General features: G+C 37.2%; 1 protein-coding gene across 3 annotated transcripts in view; it reads right to left on the reverse strand.

Moving 5' to 3' along the window:
* The window catches only part of LOC115211125 (tribbles homolog 2), a 36656-nt gene extending 21414 nt beyond the window's left edge, over window positions 1-15242 (reverse strand). The window contains exon 1 of one of the 3 annotated variants that reach the window (XM_036502603.1): window positions 15114-15242. In XM_036502603.1, the coding sequence (XP_036358496.1) occupies window positions 15114-15227 (114 nt within the window). In that variant the 5' untranslated portion in view covers window positions 15228-15242. Of the gene's footprint in view, window positions 1-4495; window positions 6936-15073 lie in introns of those variants that run through there. The other 2 variants (XM_036502605.1, XM_029780061.2) reach the window with 2 other exon arrangements.
* Between the last annotated feature and the right edge of the window lie 353 nt (window positions 15243-15595).

A 15595-nucleotide genomic window follows, 5' to 3' on the forward strand; every position in this document is an offset into this window, starting at 1 on the left:
ATGATTAAATTCGATGATTTATGATAAATCGAAACCGAATCATCTCAATAATAAATAAATAATAAAGGAACTTATAACCACAGACACGTGCGCAAGAAACCCAGAGTTTTAAACGTTTAAGTATGGCTGAATAAGTGCACACGTATACGACATACGTTAAAACTATATAAATTCCTCAATAATGATCAACTCAGAATGTAAATATATACGTGAGTGAATGTGAATAATTTGCTGGGTATGTGTGTGTATGAGTAAGTAGTACATGAATGTTGGTTACTGGTGGCAGAAAATCCAGTAATAAACCGGATAGGTTCTAGTCTGACAAAGTCACACAGATATATATACATATATGCGCAGCATGTGACAGACACACAGCATCACGTCATTAATGACATCAAAGCCTCTATATTCCTCCCACACATTGTCTGTCATGCAAAGAAACTGTATCTGAAAGAGTGGGAGACAGAGAGATGCCCAGGTCAAAGACTTAACGATTAAATAATGAAATAATAATTCGTCTAACTACACATTTTAATTATTTTATCCAGTTTAGATGCGTATTTTCAACGCTTTTAATTTATTCTATATTTCTGTAACTTAAAAAATTGGTTACCAATCAACATTGTTGGAGTTTTTTTTAACATAACATTCTCAAGAGTACAATTTGGGAAACCGTTATACAGTTTACTTACTAAAATCTCACGTGTAACCAACTTTAAACATTTCCTATAAACTATTTTTCCAACAATGAAAATATTCTAGAATTCATAAAACATTTCCGAATACATAAAAATACCTATATCAGGTAAAACAGCGAAGATTACTAACTATTTATGACTACTACGCTAGTTTAATTTCAATACCATTTACTTATAATTATCGTGTTAATGGATAAGAGAATATCCAGGTGTTAGAATCGTTAACGCAGACAAAATGCTTTGCGGCGTTTCTTTAAATTCTTTATGTTCTGTGTTCAAATCCTATCGAAGTTACTTCGCATTTCACCCCTCTGATGTCGGTAAGTTACAGTACCAGTCAAGTACTAGGATACGGACCTTGCGCTAAAATCATAAAATTTACACATATATGTGTGATTAGTGGTTAGTTTCTGTAAAGCTTAAGACAAATTTAAGAAGAGATATCCTGAGCGACACAAGCAGTATATGCATGCATCGCCATGCGCGTGTTCGAATACAACCCCAGTCCAAGCACGTGTGTTTAGTTTCTGCAGGAGTTAATGTGAAATACCTCCCTTAGCTTACATGAATAAACAGTGAGGGACACACACACACACAGTGACAAAGAAACGGAGTACACATTTTTTAATTCTTTATTTTGACAACAAAACTTGAGAAATACCCGTTCGTTCTTAAGTGAAGAAAAAGCTCGTTTCAAATTTACACATTCCTTAGTTTCAGTGTGAAAATAGCAAGTTATTAATTGAAGTTTTTCTTTCTTTAATGTGTAATTCCAACTCAGTATAAATGACAAAACTGTTTAGCGACAACCCTGACTAATACAGCTCTTTGAAACTCGGTCACAAATCCCATCTAACACACTTCTTACACCACATATAGGAAAAAAATCAAAGAAAAAAAAAATTACAGGAAAAAAGTCACAAAAAATAATTTTACAATATTTCATTTAAGATAATGAATAAAACGTGAATTTGTTTCCTTCTGAAGTAGTATATTATGAAATAAATTGCCTTATCATTAAATAGTCATTATATATTATCAGGTAATAAACTGCTAAAAATTTAATTAAACGACTGTATAATTCATAAATGAAATGCGACAGTTTCCATGTAACTTTTTCTTCAAAGCCAATTTTTTTGTTTTGTTTTTATGACCGGGTCAAACCCTTAGTTTGACCAAATTGTGACTTTATATCCATTCACCTTACGCCATTACTTTTTCCCAAAGACACACCCTCTGTCACTATTTCAGTTATTTCCCTTCGATGTCTCTAGAAACTACCTGTATTGTCTGTTTCTACATTAAAATACACACCCAGTCCGTAACTAGGTTATGATGCTCACTCACACAGCACAATCTGTTCCACCTCCTCTTTTTAGTTATTAAGCTCATCAACGTACGCACAATATCCACCAAATAACCAAATGAGTTCACTACGGTATACAACCCTCACCTTTCGATCTATAACACACAATCTTAAGAAAAATCACTATCTGCTCTATTGCAGAATATCAGAAAAATAATGAGAGTATTTAATAACTAAATATTAGTATTGTACTATCACACTTTCTGAAGAACTTTTTATTTTATTTTAGTTTTTTTTTTTTTCAAGAATGAAAATGCAATTACAAACGAAATATATTTACACACTTATAAATAAGCACCAGGCCATAATTTTAAGTTGTGATAAAGTACAAGTCGAACTTCCACATCTGATATTACTTTCGTTGTAGAATGATAAAAAAAAACCCAACTATATTATCGGTTTCTTGGTACAAAGCCTTAGATACTTTTATATAGTATATACTCAATTACATCAACCTTACAAACTCGGTTGATACTTTATTTTATCGACCCCCGGAAGAACGAAAAGAAAAAAGCAAAAAAAGATCTTAGCCGGATTTGAACTCAGAACACACACCAAGGGCTGTCATTGACTATTGCTCTACCCATTCTGCTAATATGCTCGTTTCTTCTGCAATAGAGCCAGGATAACGATATTGACCAACCAGTGAGTGATTCGTACACACACACCGAGCAACAACCAAGTCACCGATGACGCAATATATAAATACTGGTGGAGCTAGTAACCAGCTCGTCTTGTGAGTGGAGTTGGAGCTAGGAGGAAGGCATTCAACAGTTTTGCCTGCTGATCTACCTCACACCACACACTCTTTCATTTAATCATTGAATGAAACTCAAGTTTTTTTATTCGCCGTTACTACGCAGTAAAGCCGACTACCGCTTTTTAGTATTTGTTATATATTGAGAGTACACCCGTATATATAACTAAACTGGGCTTTCTTATTCCATTTCGCTACAATGAAGTCACTGAACAGACATTTCGCAATCCTTTCGGTATTGATACACGACGTCATTCACCCACACGACCTTCCCTCGTGACATACATAAAAAGGCTAGGCTGAAAAAAGAGGGGAATGACGGCGTCTCCTCACACCGACATTCCAGATACCAATATCGAAGGATCGCCCATTTTTCTATTTATATAACTCACGTTAACAAAAAAACAAAACAAAACAAAAAAAAAACACGAAAAGACGTTTCTTGACGCACAGCCCCTAAATCAACTCTGATTGAGGACCCTATGATTAAAGGTGCTTCACCCGTGACCATCCCATTTTCTTTTTAAGATTACGTTGTTCAGTATGTTCTTACTTTTGTAGGATGGCAGGGTTTAATTTTGAAGAAAATTTAGCTGTTTCTAGCTTGTCAAGCAACTACGAAGAGGTTATCTGCCAAATCTATTTGCGCAAATGTAAGCATATCTAGAGGTAGCATATAGCAGGGTCGATTAGAAAGTAAACATTTGCTGAAATGTTTCTCGCCATTTAACATAGAGGACTTTTGTTTCGCTTTGTCTATTCATTAGTTAAAAAACTACTTTAGTGAAACCCAATCGTAGCTCCTTTTTGAGTAAGGCAAAATAAAATATTAGCCAGTTTGCCATAAAGCAGCACCACGAGGTCGTTAATTGGGGCACTCGACAATAATTTCCTCGGGCTCACTAAAAGACAGCCTTTACCCCGATCTATATATACATCCATTTGAAACAAACGAAATGTTCTTTATGTCTAACTTGTGATCTCCAACACACGAATCATCTGCAAATATGATTTAACTGCGTCATTTCTTGAATGATTAAGAAATTTAACTATTAAATTTAGTAATCGTTGTAGACACCAACGTACTCTCTTCGCAAGAAAACCCCAGTTCTTAAACTACCAAAATCACACGAAAATCTATGACTTGGACACTTTTAGCACTAAGGTCCATATACATATATAACTTGTGGTATTTTAATCCCGCTGTTCATTCTGAAATGTAGCGAGGTCACTTACCGAGAATGTTACTCAAGGCGGGGCATAATTCGAGCTACCACGTAAACATTCAAATATTTTATTAGTAGTCATACATAGAAACTAGTGTCACAGGCTTACACAGTCTGACTAATCATGTCCTTATATCACAAACGGAAATATCAGACTTGGTACCTAACTACGGAGAACTGAAAATCGGAGGAGTCTAAGAAATATCTTAAAATTCTTGTAGACAATAATTAAATTTTTTTTTTTAAATGAGATACAGATGAGAAAAGTAAAATACAGGTTAACAAACCCAATTGAAAATGCTTATAATTTCTAGAGCTCCGAATCAACATATATAATAAATTACGCGAGACAATTACAGTCAACTTTCATGAAACACCCGACAAAAAGAAAATAACACCAGGTCATCTTCGTGAAAAAAATAACTTTTAGGTAAAATTATGCACTTACTTTACAAATGGATTCTCTGTTGGTATGTGTGTTGTGTGCCTTGTAAACATTCCGGTCTTTATATTCACGCAGTTCTATGAGAGTATATTTTTCCAGTTGTAAGTTCCCGCAGGCCTTAGGAAAGTCCGGTGTGTATGATGGTTGTAAGTCGGGACTAAGATTACCCGGGTTAGTCGCCGGTGTGGGATCCACAACCTCGGCAGTTTTTTCCTCCCGAGGGGATGCATAATATGACGGTGTTCTAGGGCGGGATCGAGAGAACCCACTCATAGGGGTGCAGTGCAAACTGAAGGAGTCAGTCATAGATAGGACCACGCGAAGATCTCCCTTTATAAATAACCGTGAACAAAGTTTTGCCAGAAAATAAGGTAGCAAGTTGAATGAGGATGTGACTGTCTATATATAAATAAATATATATATAGACAGAGAAGAAATATAAATTAAGTATGTATATAATACAAAGATTTATAACAGTTTATTATATATACATGTGTGTGTGTGTGTATTTACAAAAGAAAAATCTGCACTTGATACGTGGCGAGTTAAAGATGATGTAAATCAAGGGATATCTAGGTTTTACTGTTTACAAACAGCAGCTTGTCGGAATAACGGACAGTTTATTAATTAATTATTATTATTGTATTGCTAAAGATTCCTGCACTATTTTCATCTATGATACAACGCAAATGAAAGTTTCGTCAGATTGTCGATTGGAATGTAAGGTTGCTGCCCTCGTGGTATCCAGAGTTAAATGATGGTGATATCAACAATGATGATGATGATGATATAATGCTCTTGATGACGTTAATGACTTGAACATGAGAAATAGCTATAACAATGCCAAATAATTGTGCCGCTTGTCTTAACTTTTACACTATTTAAATGCCCTTTTGTGTCTCCTCTGAATATTTTTATATACAGATCCTTTAACAAAATACTGTTTTCTCAATTTGGCTCATAACTTGATTCAATAAATAAATTTTATATATATTTATATAAAGATATTTAATATTTATGTATAAAGGTGTGTTTGAACATATCACTATCTATATCTTATACATTAGGAGTCTATGTACCACCAGTGTATATGTAGTTCTTATAACATATGAAAAAAGTTTGTCTCAGATATGTCTGGTATTTCGAAAGGTAATTAAAAGGTACTAAGTATGTAATGAATTATTCAAACTATTACTGAAATAGGGTAAGCAACAAGCTGTTGAGTGGATTGGAAACTAATACAAAAAAGATTAAGGTTACTATTAGAATACAAATGCAATAGGTGCGAATAATTAAAGGTGGTGGCTAAGAGACATCAAGGCATAGATTTCATAGATGCAGCTGCAATAATCATTATGGCATTCATCTTTTGTACAGTGTTAATTCTAGCAGATGTTGCGGTCTTGGTACTGGCAGTGGCGGTAGTGGCTTTCTCTGTGTACGATTCCATTATGACTCTTAAAAAAACTATGTTAACTGTTAGCCATCAGCCAAAACAACACCAGTTTTCGCCACATTTTGTATTCTATGGGATTCATTTTGGCAGCGGACAGAGGTATGTAGAATCAAATAATTATAAAACAATCACAGACATAGAGTTTATATGTATATATACATATATATATATATATATATGAACAGACTAGTGTAACCTTCACAGTAAAGGTGTTAGGTTACATATAATACAACTATGTACATATATACAATAAAAAAATACTAAGATAATTTTACGTATACATATTCATATATTTTATCCACAAATGAAATAATTAAAACAGTTTGTTAGTCAGTGTCATGTGGTGTTGAAATAATGGTTTTTACCTATTAATGAGGCGTCCGATTTTGCATGAGATCGCTTTAGATCTCGTAATTAAGTCGCAGGTGGTTGCTTTTAAGACGATGATACTAAGGTGCTAGAAAACTCTTGTTTTAACAGTTGATCAATAATAATAATAGTTTCTTTCATCCGTATAAACTTGTAAATATATCCCGTAATTGTTTTCGTTTTTTTTTTTTTTACTTAATTTGTTAATGATTCAAAACAATAATGAAACAATGTATAAATATATAATTTACAGAAGATTGTGTAAATTATATGTATGAGAATACTCATGTAATAGTTTTTATGTGTACAAAAGATATATAAAATATATCTTATATTATTTACAGCTGTCTTAAAAAGCAGCTGATTATTCAATGAAATATATATACTGTATATTATATATCCAATTGATTGTAACAACGAAAAAATATATGTTCCTTTGTGACTGTAGGGGGAGTCTCCTCGTGTTGTAACCACTTTCTTTGTTTTTCTTCAACCCCTAAACAAAGTACTTCCAGGACAGGGAGGGGCGTGTTACTAGACACGACACCCCTTCACGACGGAACACTCAACACTGGAATCCACTGCTAGCGGGCACCCACAGTGACTAAAATAATCAGGCGCGAGGCTCTTATATATATGAGACCGAATCACTATCGAGAGTGGGCGGTTATTCGGTCGACGCTCGCTGTCAGCCAATGAGCTGTAGACAACGAAAGAAATCTCTAATTAATACGCCGTAGAAAAATAAACTAAAAACACACAAATGGTTGTCGCGGTCTCTGTATCTAAGTCGCTATGTTTCTGGTACGAAATATAAATGTAGTCGTTTACTCGAGGTTTCTTGAAATTTTCTTAATTTCTTATAGAATTTCGTGTGTGAATTATAAAAAATACAGACAGTAAATGTTTATATGAACCGAATAGTTTGTTTTCTATTAGGGACTATTTTGCAGCTGTGTCGACTTGGTTATTTTTAGAAACTCTTGTTATAACCTAACATTTATGTATGACTGTATGATGTGATTAGACATGTGCGTGTGATTGCGTAGTAAATAAGGAGGGATAAGAAGGTGTGTGTGAAAGAGACTAATAGAGTCATAAAGGATAGGCAGAGAGGAACAGAATAACGATAAAACAAGGGAGTGAGAGAAGAGAGGAAAAAAAGTATTAGGAAGATATGATGTTTAATGGAAAGAGAGAGAGACGGATAAAATGTTATTGCGCAATGATAGAGTGTTTGTGAAATTGAGGAAGAAAGGGAAAACTAGTGAAAAGAGAATAAGAGAGAGATGTATTTGGAGGGAAAGGCAGAGAGATAAGCGGTACTGCGCAATGGAAAAGAGAGACAATGTAGAGAGATAGAAATTATGAATATGGGTGAAAAATTACGTTGGAAATTGAGAGAACGTGGGAGAGAAAGAGAGAGAGAGGAAAAGATAGAAGGAGATACAAGCAGATAGAGATAGACAGATAGATAGGTAGAGAGAGAGAAAGAAGAACATTCTGAGAAAGACAGATAGATAGAGAGAGAGAGAGCAGAAGATAATGACAAAGTAAGGAATAAATATAGTTAAAAATACGTAGAGGAAACATATGAGAGAACGGGTGGAGATTTGAAATGGAAAGATTGGCAAAATGGGAAAGGAAGAAGGAATGAAATATTGTTACACACATACACACACACACAAATGCACACATGCACAAACATGCATACACGCACATACATGTACACACACGCGCACACAACGTACACACACACACACACACAACGTATAACATACATTGTGTGTGTGTGTGTGGTATTGCTCGATGAAAGACAATGATTAAAAATTAGACGGTTAAGGTGTTGTGGAAGAGAAGGAGTGCCGAAGGATAGGAGAAGAAGAGATAACAAAGGCAAAAGTTGTAACGTAAAGGGAGTGTGAGAAGGTGTGTGAGGAGAGGAGAGGAAATACAAAGTTGAACGGGGATTGTGGAAAGCATTAAAGAGGGACAAAGGTTGACAGAAAGGGAGTGGGTATTATACAAACATATACTTGGTAGGTCTGGAATTAAATAAGTCGAAGGCACAGAAATTTTTCCCTTGAAATTATATTCTGAAACGAATATTAATATATGTGTGTCTTGTATTCAACTTAGGCACGTGAGAAATCAGGCCCGTAACTTTTTGTCGTTCCCTTTTGACTTATACTCTTTTACTCTTTTACTTGTTTCAGTCATTTGACTGCGGCCATGCTGGAGCACCGCCTTTAGTCGAGCAACTCGACCCCGGGACTTATTCTTTTTGTAAGCCCAGTACTTATTCTATCGGTCTCTTTTTGCCGAACCGCTAAGTACGGGGACATAAACACCCCAGCATCGGTTGTCAAGCAATGCTAGGGGGACAAACACAGACACACAAACACACACACATATATATATATATACATATATACGACAGGCTTCTTTCAGTTTCCGTCTACCAAATCCACTCACAAGGCTTTGGTCGGCCCGAGGCTATAGTAGAAGACATTTGCCCAAGGTTCCACGCAGTGGGACTGAACCTGGAACCATGTTACGTGAGGAATGGTTTAGTAAATTCAAGGCATAGATATCTTTGATATCATCATCGTTTAACGTCCGTTTACCATGCTAGCATGGGTTTGGTAAAAATTCTCAATGCAAGATTTAAAAGTTTAGATACAGATGAGCTGAAAAGAAAGCAGTAAGGATGGATGAGATAGTCGGTTTTTGGTGGCGCTGATATACTGTCCAGTTTAGAAGAATTAAGCCCTTTAGTATTTAATCCGACCATACCTGGCACCAAATATTCTGCTTGTTTTATGTTAGAATTGACCAGATCCAACCTCTCGCACCTACCCTACAATGTCATTTTAAAAATAAACTCTTTTAATCTTTTACTTGTTTCAATCAATTGACTGCGACCATGCTGGAGCACCGCCTTTAGTCGATCAAATCGACCCCAGGACTTATTCTTTGTAAGCCTAGTACTTATTCTATCGGTCTCTTTTGCCGAACCGCTAAGTTACGGGGACATAAACACACCAGCATCGGTTGTCAAGCGATGTTGGAGGGACAAAGACACACAAAGACACACACACACACATATATACATATATATACATATATACGACGGGCTTCTTTCAGTTTCCTTCTACCAAATCCACTCACAAGGCTTTGGTCAGACTGAAGCAATAGTAGAAGACACTTGCCCAAGGTGCCACACAGTGGGACTGAACTCGGAACCATGTGGTTGGTAAGTAAGCTACTTACCACACAGCCACTCCTGTGCCATTGAAAGTTTGATGCTTTGAAATAATGCCCTATTAATTCAAAACATTGTGAATAAATAAGCAATGCATTTGACAAAGAAATCTGAATGCTTAAAGGGTTAAAAGATCACTAGAAGAGGCAGAAAGAGAAGATAGAGCTAGATGAATTGCAAGTGTTTGAAAAGTAGTATTATGATCCTTGTGATGGTGTAAGCTCTTGGTAAACCAAGTCTACATTGAGGTTTCAATTCACAAGTGAATTCATCTTGCAGCATCGATGCTTTTGGAAAATGCGCAAATATAATCTTAACACTCATCATCATCATCATCATCATCGTTTAACGTCTGTTTTCCATGTTAGCATGGGTTGGACGGTTCAACTGGGGTCTATGAAGCCAGGGGCTGCACCAGGCTCCAGTCTGATCTGGCAGTGTTTCTACAGCTGTATGCCCTTCCTAACGGCAACCACTCCGCGAGTGTAGTGGGTGCTTTATACATGCCACCGGCACAGGTGCCAGGGAAGTCTGGCATCGGCCACGATCGGTTGGTGCTTTTAATGTGTCACTGGCACGGAAGCCAGTGAAGGCGGCGCTGGCATCGGCCACGTTCAGATGGTGCTTTTTATGCCAAGGTATAAAATGTACCTATTGCATCTGATACCAGGTTTGATAATTGATAGCATTCAGAGGTTTTTTCTTTTACACACACACACACACATATACACATACACACACACATACACATGCACATACACACATATATGTAATATATAACCATTCAAGGATACACTCTGGGAAGATCACCTGCAACAAACTCAATCAATAACCAACTCCAGCCATAAAGGAACAACAAAATAGACAGAAAATGAATTAAGAGGGTGCTCCAGCATGGCCATAGTCCTTTAATTGAAACCACTAAAAGTTGGATTCTTTTTGAACACATCTTCTATGTATGTGTGTATATAGGTGCAGTAGTGGCTGTGTGGTAAGTAGCTTGTTTACCAACCACATGGTTCCGGGTTCAGTCCCACTGCGTGGCACCTTGGGCAACTGTCTTCTACTATAGCCTCGGGCCGACCAATGCCTTGTGAGTGGATTTGGTAGACGGAAACTGAAAGAAGCCCGTCGTATATATGTATATATATGTATATATGTGTGTGTGTGTGTCTTTGTGTGTCTGTATTGCTTGACAACCGATGCTGGTGTGTTTACGTCCCCGTCACTTAGCAGATCAGCAAAAGAGACCGATAGAATAAGTACTGGGCTTACAAAAGAATAACATTATGAATTATTGCATAAACTATTGGATGAATTTGGAGATCAAAGCTGTGAGCAGTAATCTAATCTACTCAGAGCTAAGGTTTTCCATATATAAATTCTTTTCCTCATGGACTTTAAAATTAGACCGTGCAAGCTGAGATTCTATGACTCATATCCTCCCTTGCAAAATCTTCTTTGCAGTCATATATATATATAAGGGACATATAAAGTAAATATCTGAGCGACAAGTTTAGTTACTAAGATCTCTAACTACAGACCCTGTGAAAGATAGTAGCCTCTTCTTAGTGTCACACATGTAAAAGCCTATGGTAGCACATAGATGGTCACTCACCCTGATAAAGGATACATTCGACAATGTAGTCCTAGATGCACTACATCTGAAAAACAGAAGATGAGATGTCTGGTACATCTTTGGTGGTAGGTCTGCTTAGTTAGTGCTGCCTTGATGTGCTGGGACTCTTAGGGCTGGTTGCCTGGTTGGTTTCCATGGAGTATAAGAGACCAAGATCACCACATTCCTCCCTGCATGAGATGCCAGTTTATTGCTGGTTACTCATTTACAGTTAAGTGGGCTGTAGCAACATGATATGAAATATTTTGCTCAAGAAAACAATATACTGCCTGGTCTGACAATTGGAACTTACAATCTTGTGATCATGAGTGTGACACTATTGTCACTAGGTCATACCCTTTCACCATTTAGTGCTGACCTGTGGCTAAATACAATGATCACTTAATGAAATAATGTATCCCAGAATTCCTATCTTATCTTAGATAAGAACCTGTCTCCTTTTATTTCTGATTTATTTTCTTTAGTCATTAGTCATCAGCTTTTTCAGGGTCTATAAAACCAGCATCCTCAGCACCATCAAGGCCAAAGGGGCTACTGGTTTCTCCCTGAATGCCTGAGTATAACTCACCAGTGCTAGTATACTGGGTACTCTTCCTCAGTACATCTATGTTATGTTGCAAGCACCATATGTGACATTAATTACCATAGATGGGCTCCATAAAATTAGGGTTTATAAGGCAGGGTTTCAGCTGGTACATCACTCCAAGGTTTATGAATATCTGATGACTCTTCTGTGAAGATGAATAAAGAAAAAAAGACCTCATAACTCCTTTAAATTTTAGTACCTGTCTTCCCTTGGAGGCATGAAAGAAGTGTTGGGCAACAGATTAAATCTAACACCCAAGAACTAAGAATGCAAGGAACCAGGACAGATACTACAAGAAACCTCAGTTGACACTCTAATAATTTGGCCAGTCCACTTCTCTGGATCGGTATTTTGCTTTATTGATTCTACCCACCCGCGACCAAAAAATATCAAAAATTGAACCCCAGCAAGATTTGAACTCAGATCACAGAAACCCAGAACAAATATGGCAAGGCAAGTTGCAATTTACTAAGCTTTCAAATCACTTAGTAACAAGCTGTGTCTATTACAGAATTGGCAGAACAGCTTTCTACAGCAAAGAGCAGGAGCACTGTAAAATTAATGAGTGTTCTGATAGCTTACACTAACGGTTTAACTTAGAGGAAAGAGAAAAAAGACTCTGATAGCCTTATTTACAGTGAATAATCTACAGCAAGACAAATAGTTTAGTGAAGCCCCTAAAACTTAAAGGGGTGATATATGGTCTTTTGTATGACCTCATACCTTGTGCAAGACAGACTGATGTCCTGTTCAGTTGGGGAATCCTGTTGCACTTTCAGCTTAATCATCTAAAAATTTGATCAAGTTCTAGTTTCATTAGTCAGCTGGTTCAAAGCAGGATAAATAAATGATTATATATATATAAAAAAAACACAACAACAAAAAGTACTCCACCATCCTTGAGGTTTTATTTCTATCATCAATTAAGTGGTGAAATGAGAGGATATAAATATGGCCGGAAGAAGTCACAATGTTAGTCATGTGATATAACCATGTGACTATTTAGATGAGGCAAATACTTTAAGGTGCTCAGCTAACATGTTATAGGTCCTTCATTTTGTCTCTGAGTTAAGTATTATTTCTTACACATATCTGTAGGACCTCATTTTTATAGTGACAGGAAATGATTTTGTTATATGACAATCACATGTTTTTGGCTATTATTATTGTTGTTTTTCATTTTCTTACAAATACAAGTTCAAAGTGATAGATGACACGAATATCAGATAGTGAGACAGGAATTTGTAATGTTCCTTCATTCTTGTAAGAGCATATATGAAGCAGTTAATAAGTATATGCTCTGATACATTCAATATAGGCGCAAGAGTGGCTGTGTGGTAAGTAGCTTGCTTACCAACCACATGGTTCCAGGTTCAGACCCATTGGTGGAACCTTGGGCAAATGTTTTCTACTATAGCCTCGGGCTTACCAAAGCCTTGTGAGTGGATTTGGTAGATGGAAACTGAAAGTAGCCCGTCATATATATATATATATATATATATATATATGTGTGTGTGTGTGTGTGTGGGTGTGTTTGTGTGTCTGTGTTTGTCCCCCCAACATCGCTTGACAACGGATGCTGGTGTGTTTATGTCCCCGACACTTAGTGGTTCCGCAAAAGGGACCAATAGAATAAGTACTAGGCTTACAAAGAATAAGTCCTGGGGTTGATTTGCTCGACTAAAGACGGTGCTCCAGCATGGCCGCAGTCAAATGACTGAAACAAATAAAGGAATAAAAGAAAAAAAGAATAGGGAGATCAAAGGCTCCCACACTCTACTTTGCCTACCATCTTTCCAGGGTCCAATAAAACATGTAACAATTAAACGAGATGGGAGAAAATTTAAACATCTATACTCCTCCAACAAAATCAATACTCTTTGCCCCTATATTGGTTCCAAATTTTGGCACAAGACCAGTAATTTCGAGGAAGGGGCTAAGTTGATTTCATCGACACTGGTGCTCGACTGATACTTATTTTATCGACCCTGAAAAGGATAAAAAGAAAAGTCAACCTCAGCAGAATTTGAACTCAGAACGTGAAGGCAGATGAAATACTGTTAAGCATTTAACCCATCAGCTCCTTGCCCTTAGCTCTATATTAAATACCAATAGGGCGGCGAGCTGGCAGAACCGTTAGCATGCCGGGTGAAATGCGTAGCCGTATTTCGTCTGCCGTTATGTTCTGAGTTCAAATTCCGCCGAGGTCGACTTTGCCTTTCATCCTTTTGGGGTCGATAAATTAAGTACCAGTTACGCACTGGGGTCGATGTAATCGTCTTAATCCGTTTGTTTGTCCTTGTTTGTCCCCTCTATGTTTAGCCCTTTGTGGGTAGTAAAGAAATAGGTATTTCGTCTGCCGCTACGTTCTGAGTTCAAATTCCGCCGAGGTCGACTTTGCTTTTCATCCTTTCGGGGGTCGATAAATTAAGTACCAGTTAAGAACTGGGGTCGATGTAATCGTCTTAATCCGTTTGTTTGTCCTTGTTTGTCCCCTCTATGTTTAGCCCCTTGTGGGTAGTAAAGAAATAGGTATTTCGTCTGCCGCTACGTTCTGAGTTCAAATTCCGCCGAGGTCGACTTTGCTTTTCATCCTTTCGGGGGTCGATAAATTAAGTACCAGTTAAGCACTGGGGTCGATGTAATCGTCTTAATCCGTTTGTTTGTCCTTGTTTGTCCCCTCTATGTTTAGCCCCTTGTGGGTAGTAAAGAAATAGGTATTTCGTCTGCCGCTACGTTCTGAGTTCAAATTCCGCCGAGGTCGACTTTGCTTTTCATCCTTTCGGGGGTTGATAAATTAAGTACCAGTTAAGCACTGGGGTCGATGTAATCGTCTTAATCCGTTTGTTTGTCCTTGTTTGTCCCCTCTATGTTTAGCCCCTTGTGGGTAGTAAAGAAATAGGTATTTCGTCTGCCGCTACGTTCTGAGTTCAAATTCCGCCGAGGTCGACTTTGCTTTTCATCCTTTCGGGGGTCGATAAATTAAGTACCAGTTAAGCACTGGGGTCGATGTAATCGTCTTAATCCGTTTTTTTGTCTTTGTTTGTCCCCTCTATCTTTAGCCCCTTGTGGGTAGTAAAGAAATAGGTATTTCATCTGCCGTTACGTTCTGGGTTCAAATTCCGCCGATTAAGTACCAGTTACGCACTGGGGTCGATGTAATCGTCTTAATCCGTTTGTTTGTCCTTGTTTGTCCCCTCTATGTTTAGCCCCTTGTGGGTAGTAAAGAAATATATATTAAATACCAATACATTACATACATTTACCTTAAAGTTTCTTCTTGAGATACGAGAATTCATAACTTGCCTTAGAGTTAAGTGGTCTTCTTTCTTCCACTTTCTTCTCTTTTCTGTCTTCTCTTTTTATACAACCATTATTACACCGTTCCTTGAACAATTTCTGTTGTTGTTTTTTAAGCATTAATACCAGCTTCGTATGTACCGTGCTGCTTTTATGAAAAAAAGCAAGATCTCTGATGACTGACATAACAACCGTAATGATTAACAGCATCAGTGGCTGCTGCTGTTGCTATTATTACTTATGGTGAAATCATTACTGCGTGTTGGTGACATAGCTTTGTTATTTGTTATTTCAAGCGGATGGTGACATATCATTTTATATTCTGTCATAGTATTTTCTAGAATTTCCTCCTCCACCCCTGCTTAAGTCGGCAAGATATGAATATGTAGAAGTGTGTGTACGTGCGCGTGTGCATGCGTGCGTGTGTGTGTGTGTGGTGTGTTGTGTGTGTGTGTGTATGTGTGTGAGTGTGTGTATGTGTATGTGTG

The sequence above is a fragment of the Octopus sinensis genome, linkage group LG4 (assembly GCF_006345805.1).
Source record: "Octopus sinensis linkage group LG4, ASM634580v1, whole genome shotgun sequence".
Taxonomy (NCBI): Eukaryota; Metazoa; Mollusca; class Cephalopoda; order Octopoda; family Octopodidae; genus Octopus; species Octopus sinensis.